Raw genomic sequence first — 24,635 nt, forward strand, 5'->3', positions numbered from 1 at the left:
GCTTGCAGTTTGCCTGAAAGTTATTTTGTTCAACATGCAGCTTTACTTAATGATTCTCACTGCTTCACAGAGATACAGGAAACTCGGCTGTGAGCTACAGTATTAAATCAGCGCTGCTCAGTCAACTTTCCCCGGACAAAGGAAAGGTTATTAAATCAACAGAGGAAATGGTGTTGAGGCTTCGGAGCGTGGTTTTGTTTATTTATTTACAAGGGGAAAGTTTGCTGAAAACATTTCACACACACACACACTCGGCTACATACATTCAAACCCTCTTCTACTGCAGCAGCGATGCTCGAAACTCTGCAGGGAAGTGCTTTGCTCAAAGGACACTTAGCGTGAGTTTTTCCGACCGAGACCTGGTTGAATTTGACCGGGCAACCTCTCTAACCGTCACCTTACTGAGTCAAAAGATGGAGCACTGCACCTTTCACTCAATATGCATTCATTTGTCTTCCATGTCTGTGTAATATAATATCAAACCATCATTACACAACAAAAGACTGTCAAGGACGCAGGATGTAAAGATCTCAGAGGTTCACTTACACGCACAAGAATGCAGATATTTATGCACATATATTCTCTCATGGATGTTTAATGTGGCTGTAAAAGTTTTATCATGTCTCATATGACTTGCTGCAAGCCAGTCTCCCTTCGGGGGCCAATAAGTGAACTAGAATACAGAAGGCTTGTAATGATTTCAGGCTTTGAAAAGATATTGTGTAGATTTCTGATTGGGCCCACTAAGGATTCTGTTTTATCCCAACCTAATCATGAACCACTGCAGTATTAAATGAGCTCGAGCACTTTTAAAAATTGAATTTGCGCTATTAAAAAAATCTAATATAACCTAACCTTGTTGTAAACTGTACAGCAGTGATTCCCGACCAGAGGATCAGCACCCCTTCGAAGAGTCACAAGATAAATCTGTGAGGTCATGAGATGTTAAATGGTATGGTCTACAGAGATATGCTCATTAATTACTGGCAGGACGACCATCAACCAAAATGCTGTTACATTGTAACTTGTAATGTAACTTATACTTCAATCAACTGTTATCTGTAAGGGAAGCAGGTACACACTTTCTACCACAACGTGTTGTTTCTGATTTAGGGGGGGATTTATTGAGTTATTACACTACCACACTACAAAGCGCAGCATAGTGACATCAAATAATTATTCAGTGCAATTTGGGTGAACTGAGGGCATGTGGATGTGTGACAGACCTATGAGGCTGTCGGGGCGGGGCAGGGCGCTCCTCTGGTACAGGCCGTATGGATCAGTTCCGTAGGCCAGCGGCTGGCTCTGCCTGGGCAGCGTGGAGCCGTAGTGCTGCGGCACCGCCGTCATCCCCGAACGCAGCGGTGACCCCGTCAAACCCCTCCCCTCCACCAGAGAGAGGGTGGAGCCCAGACGACCACCTCCTCCTCCTACAACACCTCCTCCCCCACCACCCAGGGCCTGTGTGCCCTCTGTTGGGGAGGTTGGCGAAGGGCAGGATGGCGGCATGCTGGTGCCAGGGAATACGGTGGCCAGAGGTTTTGGCTCAGAGAGGATGGGTGAATCGTAGGTGCTGCCTTGGGATGTTCGCAGCGAGATGCGGGAGGGCGAGACAGTGCCAGCAGTGCCACAACCGGGAGACTGGCTCCTGGAGGGGAGGGAGGCCATCCTTCGTAACATCCGGCCAGACACCTGTGAAGAAGATGGGAGAAAAATTACTCTGTAAATGTGACATTTTATATTGTGTGATAATGAGGCATCTGTTTTTATTTAAGCTTCTTTTATTTTCACAGGTCATTATCCAGTTCAACATTTCTGTTTTTTTTCTGAATACCTGAAAAATTAAAATTAGACTCTGCACACTGCACTGCTCCCATTTGCAAATATACTTGCCAGTTACTAGTAGTATTAGTAATGTGATGGAGGCAGGATGCTTTATCACGTCTGATGAAGGCCATCATTATCTTTTCATTTGTCCAAGTAACTGAACATGCATGCCTTTGAATAAATGTCTCAATTCATTATACTGTGGGCTGAGTTCTGCAAGTAGTAAATATATTACATTTCAGGGAAGATTTGACAGAATATTTCATATTTATGATGACAAACATTTACTTTTTCCTCCTTATTACCAAATGTAAAATGTCCCTCAATTACAGTCTCAGCCAACTGGATGCCTTAATCCATCAAAGCCTCATATGCCTCGAAGGAAAATTAAGAGCCAAGGCATGTAAGCCCATCCAGTGCTGCTTGGTGTGGAATAAATCAGTAGAAAATTCAAATCATTCCTGCTTCTACTGCAAAGAGCATATAATTATTAGCCACAATGAAAGGAGCTGATAATGTTTGAGTCTGAACAATTTTAAGGGAAGACTCGATTTGTTTTGAAGGGTTCAGCTGATGTTCTTCATTCACGACAGTAATTATTGAGCCCCGACTAGCTGTCATTACTCTAGGGATAAAGATTATTATTCACAGCACAAAAAAAAAAAAAAACACGCAAATATTTCAGGTGATACCAGTCTTAAAAATAGTCACATATGGGAAGTAGAATATGATTTCTAATTTGAGAAAAAAACCTCCCCATGTCCAATTAAATAGCTGTACTGGAGCTTTCAAACATGTTATGTGACAATGTCCCAGGTAAAAAGTCAGTATCCAGCAGATATGATCCATGTGTGGATATAAAACGGTATAGTTCTTGTATTGTTCCTACAGTGTAGCGCTAGTTAGTTCTAGTATTATATTATTAGTAGTATGACAAGGAAATTTGTAAGATCAGACTGTTATTTCATTCTAACAAACTAGTTTGGCTGCTTAGCTAGCATACTTGTTCATATTTTCAAACTGTATGTTTTCTCTTTCAAAGAGAAAAAGGTTTGAATATGAGGACTAACCAATGTGTCTGGAAAACAAAACACTAAGTGGGTCATGCTGACTAAGGTTGCTTTCAACTTTAAGTTTAAGTTTAAACTTCTCCAAATCAAGTAAAGAGCAGGACGTAGCTGCTAACATTAGCCTAAACTTTGATAGCATCCAGGATTGGCTCCCACACAATAGGGTTAATACTATGTGTTAGCCATTAACTTTGTTACCTCTAACACCACAAATTAATGTAGTTATGTAAGTAGCTTTGGAAGTAACACTCAGTTACTACTGTAGGTAGTAAGCTAGTTAGCCGGACATGCTAATGTTTGATCCTTACACTTTTGTTCTTGTATTTTTGGTTTTGGAAAGGCTAAAAAAACTATTTACATACAGAGTATCGCTATAACAGCCACATGAAAATATCTAGCTCCAGAACAGCTACTAAATGGACTTTGAGGTAAGACTTTTTTCTCAACTGCTCTTTCCAAGGTCAAGTATGAACTTTGAACCTCATGATTTCTCACACTTTTTGGTCCAATTTTCAAACTCACCTTCGTATAAACATTTTTATATGTAACTTTTCAGACTTGTGCAAGTGCATGCATGCCTCTGCTCTTCCATAATAACAAATATATAAAAATAAAAGGACGGTGTAACCCAGTGGAGATCAGGCCTACCTGCCCAGAGGCTTGACCCTCAGCTCTTGGGCTTCTCGATATCGAGGCTCGAGGCTCCGAGCGCACCACGTTCTGGTTGCTGTAATAACTAACGCTGCTGTCCTGGTAGCCGCTGTCTGAATACGAGGTCATCTGGGCCGAGTGACCTCCTGAGCCTGAGAGGAAAGAGAGATAAGAGGGTGAGGAAACACTGCATCCTCATTGTTACCGCTCGGTGCTTCTTGTGAAATGTTAAAGCAGTTTGAGGTGTGATCAAACTGATCAGCGCAGCCACCATCACATCAGTCAGTGCAGTTTAATGATTTGCATATTATCTCACTTGGCTTTCAACTTGTTAAGTGGCATTATGCATTTAAAAACATATGCATGGATATCTGCATTAAGGCTTTATGCTGTTCTGGAACAATCTGCATATACTGTACAGCTTCAATAATGCTGGCCTACTTTCTCCTGTAGGATGAGGAGGAGGGAGCGTGTGGGGGATATTTTTATACTATCAGACCACTCCAACTGTATGGAATATAAATAAGACCAAAGGCAAATTTGTTTTTAAAATTTCAAACAGCTACTCAGAAGTTTACTAATGATATTGCAATTTATTGTAATATGCATGAATAGTCTTTGTAAAGAACTCTCAGGGTTTGGTTGACGTTTTCTTGGGATGCATGATAGGTGGTGTGATGCAAAGTTTAGACAATTTGACTAAAGTATTTAAAAATCTGCTGCATATTTTTCTGTAATCTGTTCAAAAAAAAATTCATCAAACAGCAACACTCCTACACACATAAGAATTCACAGCTGCACTGACTGCATCAGTGCTTCACTCTATCAGCCTCCCATCTTTTGAGGAAGCTTGATGGACCGAAATGTCAACCGCTCCAGTGAAGATGCCTAATGTCCAACAGCGACAGGCGGTGGTTGTACTGCAGAGCTCCCAGGTGTGAATATATGTGAAACTTTTCTGACAAGATGGTTAAAAATAAAGAATAAAATTCAGACAGCAGAGTGGAGACAGACTTTATGTTTTGGATGATTTAAACTGATCGGAGTAGATTGTTTTATACAGTTTTTATTTTTCAAAACGCCACCACATTTTTACTTTTATTCATAATTTTATAAAATTAGATTAACTGCCTCGAAAAACCATGCACATCAGCCTCCTACTGCAGTGTTAATTACAAGTGGGATTTGTTATAGAGGTTCCAATTTCTCCCACGTGCCATCAAAAATTGTGGAAATGTGTTGATGTGGGTGGCAACCATGGCAGCAAATTGACCAACAATAATTTCTTCTCTTCCTCGTAATTTTAGAAGAGGTGATTTTTGTATGAGTTCATACCTCATATAAACATGGCGAGAAATGAAGAAGAAAAGAAGCATCTATCTTATTTTTGCTTTAGACACCATAAACTACGCTACCCGCTAAAAATTTTGTTCAGACCATGTGGTGTGTACATTTAACAGACCCTCACTGTCATGCAGGGAGGCGCGGTCCGGTTCGGGCAGGTAGAGTCCCTCCTCAGCCTCCGAGTGACGACCAGGACATCCAGACACCTCCATGACTCCGCTCTGTGACTCTCCGCCTGCCAAAGCATCTGCCGTTAAGTTAAAAACACACAGCAAGCCCTGGGCAGACTGTTAGTCAAACATTTATGTGTAAATTTAGATAACCCTGAAAAAGTGACACATTTCTCTATAAAATGGTAACACAAAATATAAAAACAAAGTGTGGCTGTATGAATACAACGCAGTAGCATCACCTTTGCAGACAGACCTCTTAATAAACTAAATGTATTCTTTGACACAAAAGAATACAGCATTTTATAGCAGTACTTTTGTTTTATTGGAAAGCCGACAGTGAAGAATGGGCCAGGAAACAGAGTAGAGGGATCTGTGACAGAATAGTAAATGGGTCCATTTCACAGCCCATATATACTGCCGGAAACATTGTTTTGTTTTGTTTCACCAGCCGGTGCTGCATCCTGGCAATTTTCAGCCCTTTGGAGGCTAAATTGACTTTTTACATCTTCTTTAGTGCCAAAATCACATGGATTTGATCTTATTTTGAGCTGTTGGACCTTGTGTTTACAGTATAAGATGGTATAAAACATTAAAGGTTAAAAATAAGAAATTGTACCTGCAGATCTCCATGCAAATGACTTCTCAGATGAGCTTCAGCAGAAGAGAAGAGGAGGAAATGGAGGAGAAGAGAAAGCAGAGAGAGACGTAAATCAAATCAGAGTCACGGCCGAATACTTTACATTCAATCAGTCCAGGAAGAGGAAGGAAGAAAGTGTTTCAAATGCAAAATATATATATATATATATATATATAAGAAATATTTTGCCTCAAACTTTCAATCTACGAGTAACTTGAAGAGAATGAAGCCTCTCTCATTATTGTGTGAATTTCGATTTACTTTTCAAATTGATAAAAATGAAAGCCAGTTGACCTTAGCTGGGGATCAGACATGTTATATAACCTGACGCGCAGCCATGCACTGTGTTATCTGGGCTGAGAAAACACCTGCAGCTGTAAACAAGAACCTGTTTAACCTGGGCAGATAAATACTTTTATCTATCTTAAGATTATGACCAAAATCAAAGCCCTACTTAGGTTATTAGATATTTGAATACTGATTATTAAACATGTATGATGATTTGAGGAACAATCTTGCATCTTAAACCAACATCTTGACTATTTTTAGGTACATCAGAGGGTCAAAATATGAATAGATATCATAAAATGTAAGGCTCAACACTATATTCAGTGGTTTTGTGGATCTGAAGGTTTCTGTTTGTGTTCAGAGTGATGTATGCAAGTTGTGACAGAAACAATGGGACTGTCAACTATCTGAACATCATTCTTCATGAAGACAGAAATATCACTATTATGTAGTGTGGCAGAGAGGTCTGCAACCATGCATGATTTACAACATTACAACTGTAATCCGTATAACAACAATAACTGTGTTTTCGGTGCATTTTAAGACTTACATTTTTAAGAAACGTTAAGAAAGTCAACTGCATTTGGCCAGAAGGTCTCAAAAAACAATTCAATTTAAAAGGCAGATTATAAAATCATACTCTAGCTTTTTTAACTCTTACACCTGTGTAAGAAAACGCAAGTGAAAGTTTGGCTCACAATTGACTCTTCTATATATGCAGTATGTTAAACTTTTAACGTGAAAACAGAAAAGGCTTCTAGGATGAGAGCTAACTGATTTGTTTGGGGAATGTAGCGCTGTTTCAGATTAACAAGTTTGGCAGAGGTTTCTGAAGTGTAAACTACACTCCAAACCAAATAAAAAGCTTGACAGAACCACTAACATTAGCCTGAATGAGCATCCAGGACCAGCGTCCACACAGTGGGGAAATACTATACAAAGGAAGTGCTATTTTTTGTTTTTAACATAACCTGCAACCCCACAAAATAATGTGATATGAAAAACCTTGGAAGTTACGTTGGGTTAGGTAGGTTACCAATAAACACACTGTTTAATCTGTTTCTTGCACTTTTTCTCTTAAGAAATAAAAGACACCACCCTTCAAACTCTTTAAATGCCAAGCATCTCTTTTATTAGAGCCCCATGCACACAGTCTCAGCATGTGGAGAAACCCAAAGCTAGAGTTGCTACAGTTGCTAAGCTATGATTAGACAATCTATGTTGAGGGGGAGGGGTTTGGCCAAAAGCCAATTACTTGGGTGTTAATGAAAACATAAGCTTTCTATTTTTTCTGGTAAGATACCAACAAAATCTCTCAGTGTATTAGCAATCTTTTCTTTCTTTTGCTGGAGAATAAGATACATCATGTGATTCAGTGCATGAAACATGTAAACGTTATGCCGTCAAATCTACCTGCTGCTGTCTCCGGCTGGTGACTCAGCTCCCAGCATGCACCTCTCCAGCTGGCTTGCCACGATCTGCCGCTCCTCCTCCAGCTCCCGAGTCAGACGTTCAAACTGGAGCTCCTATGAGAAGACATTTACAGTGATTACAACCCCGCATCCACCATGACACAGCAATTTAAGCCTCCTTTTTAAGACCTATTTGATGCCAGTTAGAATTAAATGTAAAACCCATTTTGGATTTGGTCTGTATGTCTGATTTCTCACCGGCTGTGAGCATGCTGAGAGACTGCAGCCGTTTTTTTAAACCTGCTAAAGTGGATTCAAGATTTAAAACACTAAAACCGTGTCCAGGACCTTTTAAGGGCCTTCACTTCAGATAATGTAATTACACACATTTTAAGAATTTCAGTACAAAGCACAGAGGATTGAGCAGAGAATGATAAAATACAGATTTCAAGGCCACAATTTACTACAGAGGGTAGAAACAGGTATGACGTACTCTGATTATTCTAGGTACGCCAAATACACTGTGTCAAGAGTCTTCATGAGCAAATTGCAAGTAAAGATGCAAGTCTTTCAGGTCTTTGAAAGCTGACTGATAAAATTACACAGCATTTGAACATTTTATTTCCAAAGATGGGTGATATTGGGTGTTTTTAATAACTGACACAAGTCCTTTTAATAGGTCTACTATCTAAATAATCAATGTGGTGCCTGAGGTTTCTTGTTTTTTACTGTTCTGGAATTTTACCGGGTTAAAACTCGAGACTTATAAGCAAAAACTTTAGTATAGCTGCAACTAACCATTACTTTCATTATCAATCTTCCACTTTAATGGAATAATAGTTTGATCTATAAAATGTCAGGAAAAACTCAAATACGTCGATCCAGATCTAGTTTACAGTCATAGAGACAAAGAAAACCGGGGAATATTCACATTTTAGAAGCTGGTACCAGAAAGTGTTTGGCATTTTAGTTTAAAAATGACAAATGATTCATCCATGATCCAAATTTTTGCGATTAATTTTGTCAGTTGTTCAACTAATTATTCCCACTTTAATCTCTATAGAGGCAACATAAGTACTTTAAGTTTCACAACAGTCCAACTAAAGTCTGAAGCCCTCATTTCTGTCTAAATTCTCAAATTTCTCTCCCATATTTTGCTTAATTCCAACCCTGACTTTCATTATTTTGTGCCTAATCCTAACCCCTGTACTCCTAATGTTAATGTTAATTGTTTTTCTTATTTTTCTTATCTGCATATATATATATATATATATATATATATATATATATATATATATATATATATATAGCACAATAAATAAATAAATGGTAGCCTACTTTTAAACATGCATCAAAAGTGTATGATGTGCTTTTCAAAACTGACTTATTGGTCCTGTTTTAGTAGTTGATGGTAAACAAATTAAGAGAAGGTTGTTGTTCACTTTATACTATTACTGAAAAGCACAGAAAGCACCTTTTTTGACCCATAGGGAATGCAAAAGCCATCTTTTCAATGTAACCATTTGATGATTTTCAAACATACGATGAAAGTTACATAAAAGAAGCTCGCTTTACTTTCAGTGGCCTACTTAGCTTTTCATTTCCGTCATCAAGGGAACTGTATACACTGCTGTAAAGCTATATCTTATACAAGTCTGTATTTTTAGATGTGTTTCTCATAAATTGTCGCCTGGACATTAAAGCATAGAATATGCACATGTTAATGTTTTCTTAATAGTAAAATTTTACTAAATACTAAATTTTGCCCACCAGGAAGACAACTTTTAGTTTGCATTCGTTATTGAGCCAGTTCTGTATATTTACAGAGAAAGACTGAGGGGAAACAATCCAGCATGCTTCTTATTGATGCGCCAAGAAATAACAACAGCCATTTTCCATTTTGTGTCCATATAGAGATGACAGTAAATATCGCAAGTTTCACAGTCAAACTTAAGCTTTTGTAGGACTTTTCATGGCAGTTCAAATCAAATATAAGACACATTTCGCCTCCCGTCCGCCATGACTAATCTGCTTTTCCCCTGGGAATTTAAGACTATACACAACTATATTCAAAACCTTTTAGGACCTTGAGTGAAGATAATTAGATTTTATACACGTTGAGACTTTCAGGCCTGCTTGTTTCTCTGTTTCTGGTCTCTCTCTTCAAGCTGTACCACCTACTAAACAAGGGATGAATAAGTATGTGAACTGTATGTTAATGGGAATCAGATGCTTGTCAACTCAACCAGTTCTTCACTGGTACATGGGCCAAATGCCCACTCGGTTACCCCTGAAAATCCAACTTGTTTATGATTACGAAGCATTAAAAAGATTCTTTTAACTGGTATTAGTGGTTTGTACATTTCCAAAATGTGATTAGGCACAGAAATGATGCGATATCTATCTCAAAATATCCAGGAAATTTAGCCATCAGAGCGTACTTTTGGCAATTTTGACAACCCAAACACCACAACACTAAAATATGCCATAATTATTAAAAGCCCTAAGAGTTGGTAGGGATCCAATGCCTTGTTCAAGGGTATGAAACTGGAGCAGATGTTTGCCGACTGTGGCCGAATGGCCGGCAGTATTGGCACTCCCTCATCTTTTCAATTAAATTATATAAAATTTTTGTTATATAGTTAGTCCAATTCATAACAGAAGTTATATCATTGGACTTTTCCTGTACAGCAGGTTTAGACCATACTCTTCATCTGTATTCTGTTACGTAACGCAGAGGCTTCCCAGCTGCTTCTTGAATCTTCTAGGAACCACAGCTGTCATCACAGAGGTCCACTGGAGAATTAGCTGTCTGCAAATAATGTCTAAATATAAAACAACCCGACTGGAAAACACTCGAAACCTTGCTGTGAAGTAATCCAGGAAATGTTCTCAGTCAAAGTGAAAAGTCTGATAAGGTTGATTTGTTTACTGTGACATGGAAAACTGGGTTGTCTATAGTTTATAGTTTAGGTCACTTTCACACCTGTAGTTTAGGTCATTTGGTTGGGACCAAAGCAAAACTGATTTTTTCATTTTAGCAGTGGTGGAAGATGTATTCAGATCGTTTACTTAAGTAAAAGTACCAATACCACAATGTAAAAAAAGTCCTGCATTCAAAATCCTTCAAAAGTAAAGTAAAAGTAAAGTTAAATGTCCCCAGTGACTGATATTTTATTATTCATGACTTTATGAGATTGTTAATGCTAATGCATCAATGTGTAAGCAGAATTTAACTGTTGTAGCTGCTCGAGGTGGAGTTAGTTTTAACTACTTTATATACAGTTTGGTAGTTAAGTCCTGTGGATCCCAACTTAGGGGTCGGGATCCTCCAAAGGCTCACAAGATAAACCTGAGGGGTTGCGAGATGATAAAATGGGGAGGAAAGGTGGGCTCCAACTACACACTGATTTTATATGAGGTCACAAGCCAAAAAGGCTGAAAATCATTGGTTTATCCTTAACAATATATTGTATTTTATAAGCTCATCATTTGTTTTTTTATGTAAAATGATGATCTGAAAAGTAACTGTGACCTGGGAGTTCCATAGAATATTCTGATGCATGACAGACATTCCAGAATGCAGCCAACACTTCATGCAACACAAGGTCAGTTGTTGGAATTTCTAACCGTCTTATTTAAAATAAGTTTGGAAAAACGTTGCTGACCTAAGCTATGAGTTACAAGCAACAGGTTTCTTATTACAAAATGGCTGAAATGAAGTCCCGCTCCGCTGTCTCTTCTGACAAGGACCTCCAAGTCACCAGAGGAAGCCAGCTCTCCTCCACGTCTTCAGACTACATAGTTCAGGACTTAATTGGAAAAGGCACCTTTGCGAAAGTCGCCAAGTGTGTCAAGTCAGCCACCAATGAGATTGTGGTTGTGAGGATAACGAAGAAACACTCAACGTCTGAGGCAGAAGAAGAGGATTGCATCTTGCAAAAGCTAAGGGCTTTCAACCCTGACAGATGCAACTTTGTGAGGTGGGACAACTCATTTATCTACAAAGGACATCTCTGTCAGGAATTTGAACTGCTGGACATGAGTCTCAAGGAATTTGTGAATATGAGACAGACTTCCTCCCTTCTACTGAAAGAGATCCAGCCTATTTTACATCAGGTGGCTACAGCTCTCCAAGTTCTAAAGAGCTTAGGGATCGCTCATACAGATCTAAAGCCTGAGAATATTATGCTGGTGGACCATGTACGGCAGCCTTTAAAGGTCAAACTAATAGACTTTGGCTCCGCCTGCGATGCCTCAAAAGCAAAGCAGGGCTCATATATTCAGCCCAGATGGTACAGAGCTCCAGAAACCATTCTGGGTCTCCCCTGTAACGAAGCCATAGACATGTGGTCCCTGGGCTGCATTGCTGCCGAGCTGTTCCTGGGCTTCGCGCTTTACCCTGGAAGCTGCGAATATGAGATCATTTGGAATATAATACAAACTCAGGGTCAGCTGCCGGGGTATTTCCTCAGCGCCGGACTCAAAACGAGTCAGTTTTACCGGAAGACTTGGCCAAATCTGTGGAAACTCATGACACCACACGAGTATGGATGCATTCCATGGATCGACTGCCTGTTCAGCTCCCTGGATGATCTGAAGAAAATCCAGCAGAAGCCAGACAGTCATCTGTCAGAAGCAGACGCCATGGCAGTTCAGGCTGATCTGGAGGACTTTGTAGAGTTGGTCAAGCAGATGCTGCAGCTGGATCCAACTCAAAGAATAACACCCAGCCAGGTGTTGCAGCATCCTTTTATTAGAATGAGCCATCTGAAGGACTTATGTTGTTCTCAAAGTCTGAGCTCAGATCAGGGTGAAACTGAGGCCAATCAGCAGCCACCCTCAGAAAACCAGGCATCCACCAGATCCTCCTGTGAGGCTCAAAGCCCACAAAACCCTCTGTCACTGTCTGAGGAGGATATATCTAGCATGGCCTACATCAAGCCTCTGGAAAAAAGAAAGAGGGCCAATGCTAAAATGTTTAAGATACGCAACAGAAGCCCAGACAGCACCTCCCCAGTAAGGAAGAAGAGGAAGATCCATAGAGGTAGATCTCTGGTAAAAAGGCCCTTTGGTGTAATTTCAAAGGGCAGCAAAAGAATCCCAGAGATCCCCTCCCCTGAAAGGAAGAGGAGGAGGATGACCACAGATACAAAGGAGAATGAAACAGTACTACCAAGCACTTCGAAAGAAGCTCCTTCCACTGTGATCCAGGTCAAATCTCAGAAGAGGAAAGAGAAGGCCTCGAGGTCACAGAGTGACACTAGAACCTCAGGCAGCACATCAAGAGGGGAGACGAAGAGGAAGAAGGACAGGAGGGAGACAAAAACAGTAACTAAAATATGGATCATTGGGTCTAGTTACATTCATCGAGGGGAAAGAGCAGCGCATGAGAAGTTCGGAGAAAATTTCGGACTTGATGCCAACATTGAGTGGTTTGGCAAAGGAGGCATGCGCTGGAGTGGTGTCCTTCCCTGTTTTTATGCAGCGTTGTCCACACAGAGTCCCCCTGACATTTTGGTTGTCCATGCCGGTGGAAACGATCTGGGACTGATGTCCGCCAGGGAACTTGCATCCATAATGAAGAATGACTTGATGCAGCTCCATGCAGAGTTTCCTTCAATGATGATTGCATATTCCTGCATCAACGAGCGGCAAGTGTGGAGACATGGAAGGCCAGCAAAGGTCAATAAGGACAGGAAGACCGTCAACACATGCATGAGAAAGGCTGTTCGCAACATTGGCGGTGAAGTTATTGAACATCCCCTCCTGAGACATTTTGACAAGAAAATATTTCTGGCAGATGGAGTGCACTTCACCAAAGCAGGAAATGAAATCTTTGTGACCAGCATCCACCATGTCCTGAATAAGATCTTTAACAAATCTTCTTCGAGAAAGCACAATTGATTAATGTGTTAGCTCTTACTAAATAAATAAAAATGTTAAAAACAAAATGATTGTGTACACTGTTGCAATGTCTGTAGGGACAAAACAGAGTTATAAATCACCAGACTAACCTAATTAGCAGTGGTGTATAAAATTTAGTTTACTTGACATCTGTCTGAGCTCATTTTCTATCCTTTCATGTTTGTTCAAAACAGGATAATTGGAAAATCTTCGGGGAATACAAGGGGAAAACACAGTATCTAAAAACAATGTGTTCTTTGAGTATTCTTGTCCATTTTAACAATTTTTCTATAAAATATTAATAATATAATATCTATTTTGATATTCTAAAATAACTGGGCTTTGGTCTTTTATTGTTACAGGGTTTTTTTTAAATATTCATAGTGTTTCCACAGTAATAATGCATTTCTATTGCATCATTTTAATATGGTAAAACAGGCATCAAAAATGTCAAATTTTGGTCTTCGTAGTATTGGTACGACTGGGAAACAGTGATTAATATTAAATAATACTAACAGCACTGAGAGTAAAGTTTACCCATCTATCTATCTATCTATCTATCTATCTATCTATCTATCTATCTATCTATCTATCTATCTATCTATCTATCTATCTATCTATCTATCTATCTATCTATCTATCTATCTATCTATCTATTTATTTATTTCATTATTTACTAATACAGTAGGGTGAAAGTCCCTCAAATGATAATCTTTTGAAAACTACAAGACACTTAAATCCACACTTGCAGCTTTTCATCTGTTTATGTCTCTTGATAAAAGCTCTTTTGTATCTGGGTCAGCTCTGGCCATGTGATGCACGGAGCCTTGACAATCTCTTTAGTCAGATGGTGTACAGTGATTTAGTCAATGGTCTCATCATGTTGGTTATTTGCTTGTGCCTCATCCACTATAGACTGAAGAAGTCTGCATGCTATTGCTGCTGACAGAAAAAACAAAGTAAACTGGCCTGATTTCAAAGGCAACGAGTCTGCTTCTGAAATTAAAATGAACTCACAGAAATAAACTCCTTTATTCAGAAATAATCTGACACTTGAACAAGTATGTGACACACACACAGACAGGGTCTATACATTATCACTTTAGCTCAGACTGCATGAAACTTTAATGATCCCCATGAGGAAATTAGGTACACACAGCTAATTTTGCAGTGTTAATAAGTGTTGATTTTTCTGCAGCAATTATTCAGAGTTAATTGGAGAGATGTTTGTCCGCGTATAGGCTGATATGGCTCTGAGGCGGCTGCTCCAAACTGTTGCAAAATGTTAATTTAATTGTGTAACTGCAGAAAAAGACTTTTATTTTGAGTCCAGACTTACACAAGCCATGTAAAGGATTTGTAGTGGTTTTGACATTTTTCCAACATAATTTAAAAACATTTTTCAGGATTGTTATGGTGGTACAAGTGTCTCAGAGCAAGTTACTAGTTGCTTTAAAGTGAGTCATACAGACAATTTAGGAAAACAAGAAAGCCAGTATATTGAGAAACTAAAGATATCACACAATAAGCTCTGTAGATCTGGAAATTAGACAAAATCATCAACAATTTCTTGATTAAACAATGTTGACACTTGGAGTAACACCGTTGTGTAGTTCAATCCAATCAATTACTGCGTTTTCAAGGTGATGAAAGAGAGGATCGGTGAAAAACAGAATGAAACAATGAAACACAATGAAATACAATCACACATAGGAAGATGCAAATTAGTGATTTGTACACGTGAGATAAAATCTTTGAGGGGTTTATGAAGAAAAAAAACAAGACAGAAAACTAAGATATAACAATGTTGAAAGAGATGATCTGAATGAGAGAAAAATATAACATGGTGCAAAATAAGTTCCATTAAATGGAAAAGGAGACAAGACGTCACCTAAAGCATAAAGTGACAGTGTCAGACGCACATTCACGACTTAAAGGGACACAACAGTGTGCCATTCAAACAACATGGTGCTTAAACGTGCCGCACACTGTCACAGCGTCACAGCTGACTCTGCCTCTCTCTGCTCCTACATCTCCTTACATCACTTCAGAGCAGCACAGAGACAGGACAGGAACACACAGCCCTTCTTGTTTCAGCCTTGCCACGTTACAAGCACGCCTCAAGGGACAAACACAGCCACATCGTGCCCTGCGCCAGTCACCTTGTGATGTCTGGAAACACGCCTAGCCCTGCCAGGCCGATGCAAAGCCGTGCCAGGCAATGTCTTGTACCAGCTGGGGGCTACCGGACAATTCGCTGCGGCTTATTGTGCGCCGTCACAAAGTGTTTTTCTCTCTCTTATCGAGTGACACTAACCACAGACCTCTGCGTCTTATTCCTTCTTGCCGTGTCTAATCATAGCCCAGCAGTTTGGTTTATCCAGACTGCATCTGTGATATCCGTGAAATGTTCGGCCTAGTTCTGCCGCTGCGACACATTGCTGCTCTCGCTGTAACTCGCCATCCTAAAGGGAGAATTCACGCTTAAAGACTTTGTTAAGAAGGCAACTTAACCTTTTTAAGGCCCATTTTGCTGCTCGGAGAAGCATCTCTCTTACTCTCACGAATATCTGTCGAACATAATTTCGATGACGTAATAAGACATGTCTCACAAAGCAAGACACTTTTCAGCCACAACATTAATTGTTCACGTCTTCTGTTTCTTTCCAGAGGCATAGTTTTGCACCGATGTTCAACAATCATACAGGGAGAAATCATCAGAGGAAAGCAGAGATACCAGTTACTTCACCCACAATAGCCTCAATAGACATGAATGCTGTGCAACCCGCTTTTGTTTTGCCATTTCTCTTGCTCTCTCTGCCTACATATGTAACCTATAGATGGATTAAAACACTTTCAGTCTCTTTATACGCCCAAACGCCCACCTTTGATGGAGAGCAACAAGTTGTGCTTGTTCTCTGAGGGCTGTCAAAAGGCATTCTGGGAGACAGTGGAAGTCACTAAGTAGATGAGGCAGGTGACCGCAAATTGGGTTCACTGAGAGACTAAATAACTCCTGGAAATGCAAAGAACATCACGGATTGATGAGATCTGAAACAATATGCAAGGGTAGATTTTCCTCTTTGATTTCTACCCTGTGGATCAAGAGGAATCAGCTTCCTGTTCCACCACAGTGACTTTGCTGCAGACCACTAATGTGACACGCAACCTCGGGCATCCATGATCTCAAGTCAACAAGGCAGGATGCAACAAGAGGCCATTATAAGCTCTCTCTTTCCAAAAATATGACAGAGAGCATGCATTCAAATCCAGGCAGATGTCAAACAGCAACATTTATGTGCCTCAGATGTCATCAGGGGCAGGGCAGCGCCGAGTGGTGACATAACTGGATTGACAGAGCTGGTTTAACCCTCAGATTCAGATTGTGACCCTGCAGCTCATATGAGGAGAACCTCTTGCAGGAAAAGCGGCCACACAGCTCTGTCAATCATCCAAATCTAGCTCAGCTCTTCTGTAAATTTGCTTTGACGACACGCGTGATGTTTCTGGATCTAATCGTCAAAATCAATCCAAGCATGGAGAGCAATGACGTGGCCCAGTTGTTGTTGTTTTATTGAGCTTTCCCCCCTCCTCTCTATCCTGGGAAGGGTTTTGCTGAGCATGCATGTTCTTCTTCAGCAGCACCATGTGTCACATTCATACAGAGGGACCCTGCTTTTACACCTGGAACAGTCTGCTACTGTCAGCCACTGGGAAACCAACAAGTCCTCGGATGAATATCTGATAACATTTTGGCAGACAAGATCCTGTATATTTTAGAAATAATGAAATATGAACTTGCTTTGTTTTCCATAGCAGGATAGAAAACTGAATTATCGTGATGTTATTGTTGTTTATTGACTTGCCAAACCCACCATTACAAGCTCATGCTGTGCAGCCAAGCATTGTTCAAAGCCCCAGAGCTTTATTTTAAATTGTAGTCATCTAACCAAAACTTCCAATTACTAAGAAACGTTTATAACATGAGGAACAAGACATCTAGCATATTTGCAACTGACATAATAGGGTAGCCATGGGTTTGAATATTGCACTCAACATAAGAAAAGTGTAGCTTACATAAATTGCTGAAACAAGCAGATGAAAAATATGTGTGATACTGTCAAACAGCAATAAAAAAAGTCTTCATTTTGGCGTTTAGTATTACACTTAAAGGTATATTTGAACATTTTGAAATGAGAAGATTTATGCCACTATCATGTCTGTACACTAAAATATGAAGCTACATCCAGCAGCCGGTTAGCTTAGCTTCGCATAAACACTGGAAACAGGGGGAAACAGCTAGCCTGTTTCTGTCCAAAGGTAACAAAATCTGCCACCCAGCCCCTCTCACTAATTAACACGTTATATCTTGTTTATTTAATCCGTACAAAAACCGGAATGTAAAAATGTAAATTTGCCGTTTTACAGGGGGTTGTGTGCCAGACAATTTTATTAACCAGCTGCTGGCCGGAGCCTTATATTGAACGGACAGATATAAGAGTGGCATTGGTCTTCTTATGTAACTCTCTCTCTCTTGTCATTGGTCCCCTGTCTAGCCAGCCAGCTGAAACCACTCCAGAGAGATGTGAAGAACTTCTTAATAACTTTTATAATAAAATAGGGGAGATTTGGCTGCACTTTAACAATGAACTCAGAGAGCTTGATGTTGACTCCTGCCCACCTTCAACATTAACCCACTTCAATGAAATCTCTCTGTCGACCCTGGAACGCACTGTTGCTCAAAATCGTCCACTTGCCCTTCAGACTGCATTCCCACTTGGTTTTTAAAATCTGTATTTCAGACGGTTGGTCCAGATATTTTTGCCATTATTATCTGCTCTCTGTCTACTGGCATTTTCCTCTCCAATTTTAAACATGCCACTGTTTACACCCTTTTAAAAAAGGGCACCATTAATCATCTCTCTTCTAGTCTGGGTGCCTTATCTAATGTTTGAAAAGAGGCCCGCAACCTAGGTGATCATTTTGATTCAGAACTGTCCTTTGTTGCACAGGTGACTAAAGTGGTGCAGTCCTGCTTCGCTCAACTGAGACAGCTAACCAAGATCAGGTCATTCCTTTCCTCTGCAGACTTAGAAAAGGTCATCCATGCTTTTATCTCTTCCAGACTTGACTATTGCAATGCACAATTCTGGTATCAGCAGGCAAAACATCCAAAGATTGCAGCTAATACAAAACGCTGCTGCCAGGCTTTTAACATGTACTAAAAGAAGTGACCACATTAGACCGGTCCTTGCTGCCCTTCACTGGTTTTATTATATGTTTTTATTGTAAAGCACTTTGTAACTTTGTTTTTGAAAGGTGCTATATAAATAAAGTTATTATTATTATTTAATGTGGCAGTGTAGAGTCTTCAGAGGTAAGTGATTGAGAAGTTTTAACACAAAGGAAAAAGTCATTGCAGGCCAAAGCTACCAAACAAGTATGCTGATGGAGGTCAATTTCAATGTCAACCCAAACAAGCACAAACTCATATAAAACACAACTTTGGCATGGTAAAAAATCATATTGTGACAGCTCTGTAAACTGTTTAGATCTGATATCAGGGATATATTTCAGTCTTGATTCCACAGAAAGATGCAAATAGCAGCTACAGATGTCTCATCTTTCATTTTGGAGCATCTTTGCTGCAAGCTGCTGTTTCAACATCTAATCAATCTCACAATGTTTGCTCAAGAAGTGTCAGAATTGTGCACTGACACTGCATAGGTTTTAGGTTTCCAAGTTGCCACATCTCCAGCTCTGGTATTTCCCTGCTAATGTCTATCACTCTCCTACTTTTAATGGGCTAAATGAGAGCAAAGTGGAAAAGCATCGGGCCCCGAACACAATGGAAGGCAATAACTGATGTGCTCCATTTAGCACGTCTAATTTGACATTTCTGTGGAGGAACTGCAGGCGAAGATTTGACGCTTCAGCAGCACTGCCGCCTGCATTTCATCACAGAGGAAGGTAAAGCAACTTGATTATATTTTCTGGTCGCAGCCTGTTCAACAGTCTGAGACAAGCTACACGATAAAATGTTTGCTCTGTGGCACCTTCCAAATTTAGAATCGCAGTCATGCTGTACGTTGTAAAGTGTTTTTTGTACTTTGTTAGTTGTTAATCATCCGTCTCTTGTTGTCCTGTTATCAGCACGCACACCCTGATTAGAGAAATCAAGAAATCAGCCCTTTTCTCTGGAGCGAAGACATTATGGCTGCGCGGCTCACTTCTTCCAGCAAGTCCTCATAACTGAAGCACAAACCAGGTCATTTCCCATCGTCTCCAAAAACAACCCATGTTAATGTTTCAAAAATAGTTCACACTAGTCTTTTCTTATCTGCCACTGCAGCTTGTTTTTAAGACTAAAACTACTTAGTTAAGGTTGGGAAGGACCATGGTCATGGTTAAAATAAATCAGTGTTGGCTGCAGCCTCTGGTGTCAAAGTGAGACAATTTGTTCGCCTAAATTCAAAGACCTTCAAAACGTCGAAACATTACACAAACAAAAACGTTTTTGGAGTTTGGAAATTTCAGTGTGTGGACAATCTCTCCTTTTCCTTCGGTGTCCGCAGGGCGGGCTGCTGTTCCGGCAGGTCAGGGGAAGAGGAAAAAGTCACGGAACGCATCAAAAATCCACAGTGCCTGGAGCACATTGGACAACATCTAGGTGCTAGCTGTAAAAACTAAACAAAACTGTCATCACAAACAAAGTATTATTTATTTACATTTATTAATCAGAGCATTTACAATAATCACTTCAAATCTGCAAGGGGAGGCGCCTAGAAACAGCTGTTTAGGGTTTGCAACTCTCTCTCTCCCTACCTCCCTCCCCCATTGACTGTCCCTTTATTCCCTGTCGTTTCCCTTCTGTCTGTGGATCACTGCTACAATGTGGGCAAAATGGGAATAGGGCCAAAAGTTCTATTTACAACCACGAAAAGCAAGCAGGCTAAGAAACCGACTTAAGTGATGTGTTCTGTCTGTCTGTCTGTCTGTCTATCGATCTCCTCCACTCTGTTTTAGTACTACGGACAGCACCGCACCTACACACACACACACACACACACACCCCCTAATTTTGCCATTCACCAATTCACAGCACAAATGCTTACTTGCTCAGCTCATAGTCACTTCACAATTAACATCTCCCATTGCTCAACACTGATAAACAAGGCTAGTCTGTTGTGCTGACTATATATATACACTTATCTTGTGCGCACCAATTAATCAAAACGTGGGAACGAATTGTATCTTGTGCGCACGCAATAGCATTTTGAGCGCCCCATGTAGTAAAACGTGGCCTCGATATATATTTTTCTCTCTCTGTGGCCACTCTGGGGCTCTGTAGGTGACTGTAAAGGCCGTAGCATTATATTCACGTCATTTTCATACTCACCAAACCATTCAGTGAGCACTGGTGCACGGAAGCATCTCCATTTGATATGTTTCTCTACTCTTTTATTCAGGATTTTCCTTTAATTTGTCCCCCATCTATAGATGCAGGGAGTTCTAAGCAGTAATGATTGTTGGTTTAAACATATTGACCTTAAACTGATTCAGCATCCATTACTATTAATCACTGACGTATGATGACTCTGAATGAAGCTTCTGTATGAATGCTAAATATGGATTATAGCACAAACGTTTTTGTTGCAACTTTGAATGTTCTTATCATGAAGGCAGAAATAAAGCAACAAATATATCCAACACTGCGATACAATGCATGTGCAGGAAAATGATGCAGCAGTCATGGATTCTCATGTGTGAAATCAGTGAGTTTACAGCAGCAAGCAGAGCTTTTGAGGCATTAAGTATGATCGAGGGGTGACAAAGCCGCTCCTGCTGTGTTCAAGAAGGAAGCCGAACAGCCTTTTCCTTAACTTCACATCAGTTAAACTTAAGAGGAATCTGAGGCCCACATTTTTGTCTGTTAGCTCCAAGGAAAATTGCAGATTAAAAGTAAGAGCACATTCTTTTTTCTTGGACATCATAAGCTTTTAAATAGCAGTGTGCCTAATTCAGAGTCACACACCCGGGGACTAAGTTGATAACATGGCCACTGTCCAGGCATAATTAAGGGCAGAACAGACAGACTCCCATGTTGACGGGATAGAAAGAAGCATAAAAATACAGACAGACGGAGAGACGGAGACCGCCTTCACACTGCAGCTGCAAGCATCTCTGTTGTGATTTTCCCCCATTAACATGTTACACAGATCTGATGTTTTTCAATGAGTGTCAACAGCAAAAAGTTAGAGGCAGAAAAACAGATGTCAACATCTGTGGCCGTCAGCTCATATTTAAGCGCTCAAAATATGTCAGCGAGACACTGATCAAATTTTACACCATTTAACCAGAGACACTGTTGTCACATTGGCATTGAGCATCGATAGCGAGGATGATGACAAGACAAAAAATGGGGAAAAAAAGCAAAATGCTGTAGGTGACTATTTGGGGAGAGGCTTCAGTTCAGTCCGAAGCAGAAGACAAAACTGTAACTGAAATGTGAAAAACAAGTCATCTAAAAAATGTGCTCCTGTATGAATAAGCCTGTCGAAAATATGGGTTCCTCAATTTTTTTTTTCCCCCCAACACGTTTTTTAACATCCTTTTTGGGGTAGACTAGAGAATTATGGAGGTCCGAGTCGTAGGAAATTATTAATTTGAGTTTTAATAGAATTTTGGGTGCAAATTCGGGAGGCTCAGCATGGAGACCCATTACATTTCAGTCTCATCTGGAGATAATCCTCTGGATTTGCTCAGTGAATTTGGGTGAATCACAGACTTCATTTATCCCATGAGCAGGGGCAGGACCAGAGGGTGGTGCCCCTGGTGCTCCCATCATGCTCCCACCTATCATAGTCAGTAGTAGATCGGTAGTTGGCTTGTTATTATCATCAACTGATTACTGAACAGGCCTACCGAGTCGAGTGACGCAAATGACCACAAAGAGACTCAAAACGACTACAAAGAGACGCAAAACGACGTCAGAGGCGCAAAACGACCACAAAGAGACGCAAAATGACTACAAAGAGATGCAAAATGACCACAGAGACACAAAATGACCACAAAGAGACGCAAAATGTCCACAAAGAGAAGCAAAATCACCATATTTTTTGTCTCTTTCAGTCTGGGGGGTCTTGCTCTTATGTAGGAGGGGTTGGGGGCCTTTTACATGTCTGTGTCCAGGGGCACAGTACAATCTACCCATGGCTGTAGGCTATTTGGTGATACAATATAGCAGCTATTTATTAATATTATTTCATATTAGAATATTTAAAGTTGTTAATTTGGCACTGATTTATTACACAGGCTAAATACTGTAATATTAATAATGTACAGATTATTGTTATTATTATTATTATTATTATAGAACCAGCCTGGTTCTCTGCAATAATACATTACATTTCTTGACACATTTTTACTTCTTAACAACTTCTTAAATCAGATGAGTGTTTGTGTGCCTCCCGACAATTTTAAAATAAAGCACACATAACAAGGGTGTGACTGCACCATCTTCTGCCTCCTACCTGCTCTTTGACAGAAGCCAGGAGGTTGGTGGTGGTGGTGCTGCTGGCATTCGGCGGGAGGCCATGACCGCTCGGCCCCTCTCTGACCACCATGGGCCCTTTCCCCTCTGCGTCCCCCTCCTCCATCTCCTCTACCTCGCCGCTATAGTCCAGAGCCGGCTGGCTGCTGAGGCGCCCTCTCTGACCCTGCAGAAGGACTACAAGCCGGTCAGGATGTGGACAAGGAGGAAACACAGTGAACAGAAAATCACTGTCACACCCCCGGGGGCCTCTGAGTGTGTCAAAGTGTTTACAGGGACCATATTGTGTTTTACCGACTATAATAATCCTGCAGGGATCCACTTTGACCTTAACCTCTGTGCTATTCTGTTTTTTAAACCTCTCTGCAGGGACTCATAGTGAATCTTATGATATCACTACAACATTCCTACAATGCCCAAATGAGGACTTACAGTGTGATTGCGGCTTTTTATGCACATGTATCAATTTCTATATGGATTCATAATGAGGCTCAATAATAAGATTAAAGTGCCTTCCCTTATATATATTTTTTAATCTCCTGTGATATTATGAGACTATCCAGTGGGGATTTAACCCTTCACTGATGCATGTTATTGCATACTTCCCCATAAATACAATAGTTTTACCTTAAAGGTTATGCATTGCATTTGCAGTTGTGCATGCATGCTGCACAGAAGGCATTTAACAGCATGTCACGTTCGTTAACCCCCCCCATCCCATATTAGAGCATGATCCGTCAGCGATTAGCCTTCATCATATGCTGCAAGCATCCTGTCTGTCAAACGTGCACATCAATCACTCAACCACCATCTGGCAGCCAAGGACGAGGTCACAACGACTCACCCGACCGGAGACCGGGGAGCGCGGCTGCACTGACACCGAGCCTCCCTCTCTTGTTTCCGTGCCTGGTTCACACAAGCCGAGCTGCCCGCCCGCCCGGCCGGCCGGCTGGCTGGCTGGCTGGCTGGCAAGCGGCTGTCAGTACGACTCACCGGCCAGATGTTGCTGTTAGAAGCAGGCCACAGCTGGCTCTATCCGTCCTGTTACGCATCCATCATCCTCCTACAGGCGACCGTGACAGCTACTACATTCCCCACGCGCCGACGCGACAAATAAACAAAACAAACAACAAACAGTCCCGTGCACGTCCACGCACTCCTCGTGCAGTATTGTGTTTTTTTCTTATTTCTTATCCGGTGTGAGGTTTCAATGCACCCATCTACCCCTGGCGTCCGCGCGGCACCCAGCCACCCACCCACCAACCAACCAACCAACCCGCCCAGCAACTATTACCGATCAGCGTGACGTCACCATGCGGCTATGGACATATATATTCCGATACAAGAATCGATCAACCGCTGATGCACAGTTGCATGCGTTGCTGTTGCGGCTGCGGCTGCAGAAGCCGTGTTCAGTGAGATGCAGCGCGGCAGCTGCGTGCAAACAGGCGCTGCTGGAGAGGAAGGATGCAGCCTGCAGCCTGTGTGTGTGTGTGTGTGTGTGTGTGTTTTCTCCTCACTCGCTGTAGGCCTGACTTGTCCTCCAAAGGATTATTTAATAGTAAAAGTTTATGAAGTAGGCCTACTTCAGTATAAACTATGGTAGTCCATTTCCTGGAGGCTCATTTCCGGCAAATATTTTGTTTTGAAGTTGAAAAGTATTAGAAAAAACATTATGACAACGTTGAGTAAAAATTCTGAATATTTTTTTAACTTAATTTTTTATATTTTGCATCCTTACTCGTTTTAAATGTATTGATTTTATTTTGAAAA

The 24,635-nt window shown here is 40.7% G+C and overlaps 1 protein-coding gene across 6 annotated transcripts in view; it reads right to left on the reverse strand.

The window, feature by feature from the left end:
• LOC122872369 (plakophilin-4-like) overlaps positions 1-24,348 on the reverse strand; it is a 45,457-nt gene extending 21,109 nt beyond the window's left edge. The window contains exons 1-7 of one of the 6 annotated variants that reach the window (XM_044188527.1): positions 23,856-24,348; positions 22,843-23,028; positions 7,404-7,516; positions 5,682-5,716; positions 5,011-5,127; positions 3,546-3,700; positions 1,227-1,692 (exon numbers count right to left, since the gene is read on the reverse strand). In XM_044188527.1, coding sequence (XP_044044462.1) covers positions 1,227-1,692; positions 3,546-3,700; positions 5,011-5,127; positions 5,682-5,716; positions 7,404-7,516; positions 22,843-22,968 — 1,012 coding nt within the window. In that variant the 5' untranslated portion in view covers positions 22,969-23,028; positions 23,856-24,348. Of the gene's footprint in view, positions 1-1,226; positions 1,693-3,545; positions 3,701-5,010; positions 5,128-5,681; positions 5,717-7,403; positions 7,517-22,842; positions 23,040-23,706 lie in introns of all 6 variants that reach the window. The other 5 variants (XM_044188529.1, XM_044188530.1, XM_044188525.1 and 2 more) reach the window with 5 other exon arrangements.
• Positions 24,349-24,635: the final 287 nt, after the last annotated feature.

Source organism: Siniperca chuatsi, linkage group LG24 (assembly GCF_020085105.1).
Source record: "Siniperca chuatsi isolate FFG_IHB_CAS linkage group LG24, ASM2008510v1, whole genome shotgun sequence".
NCBI lineage: Eukaryota > Metazoa > Chordata > Actinopteri > Centrarchiformes > Sinipercidae > Siniperca > Siniperca chuatsi.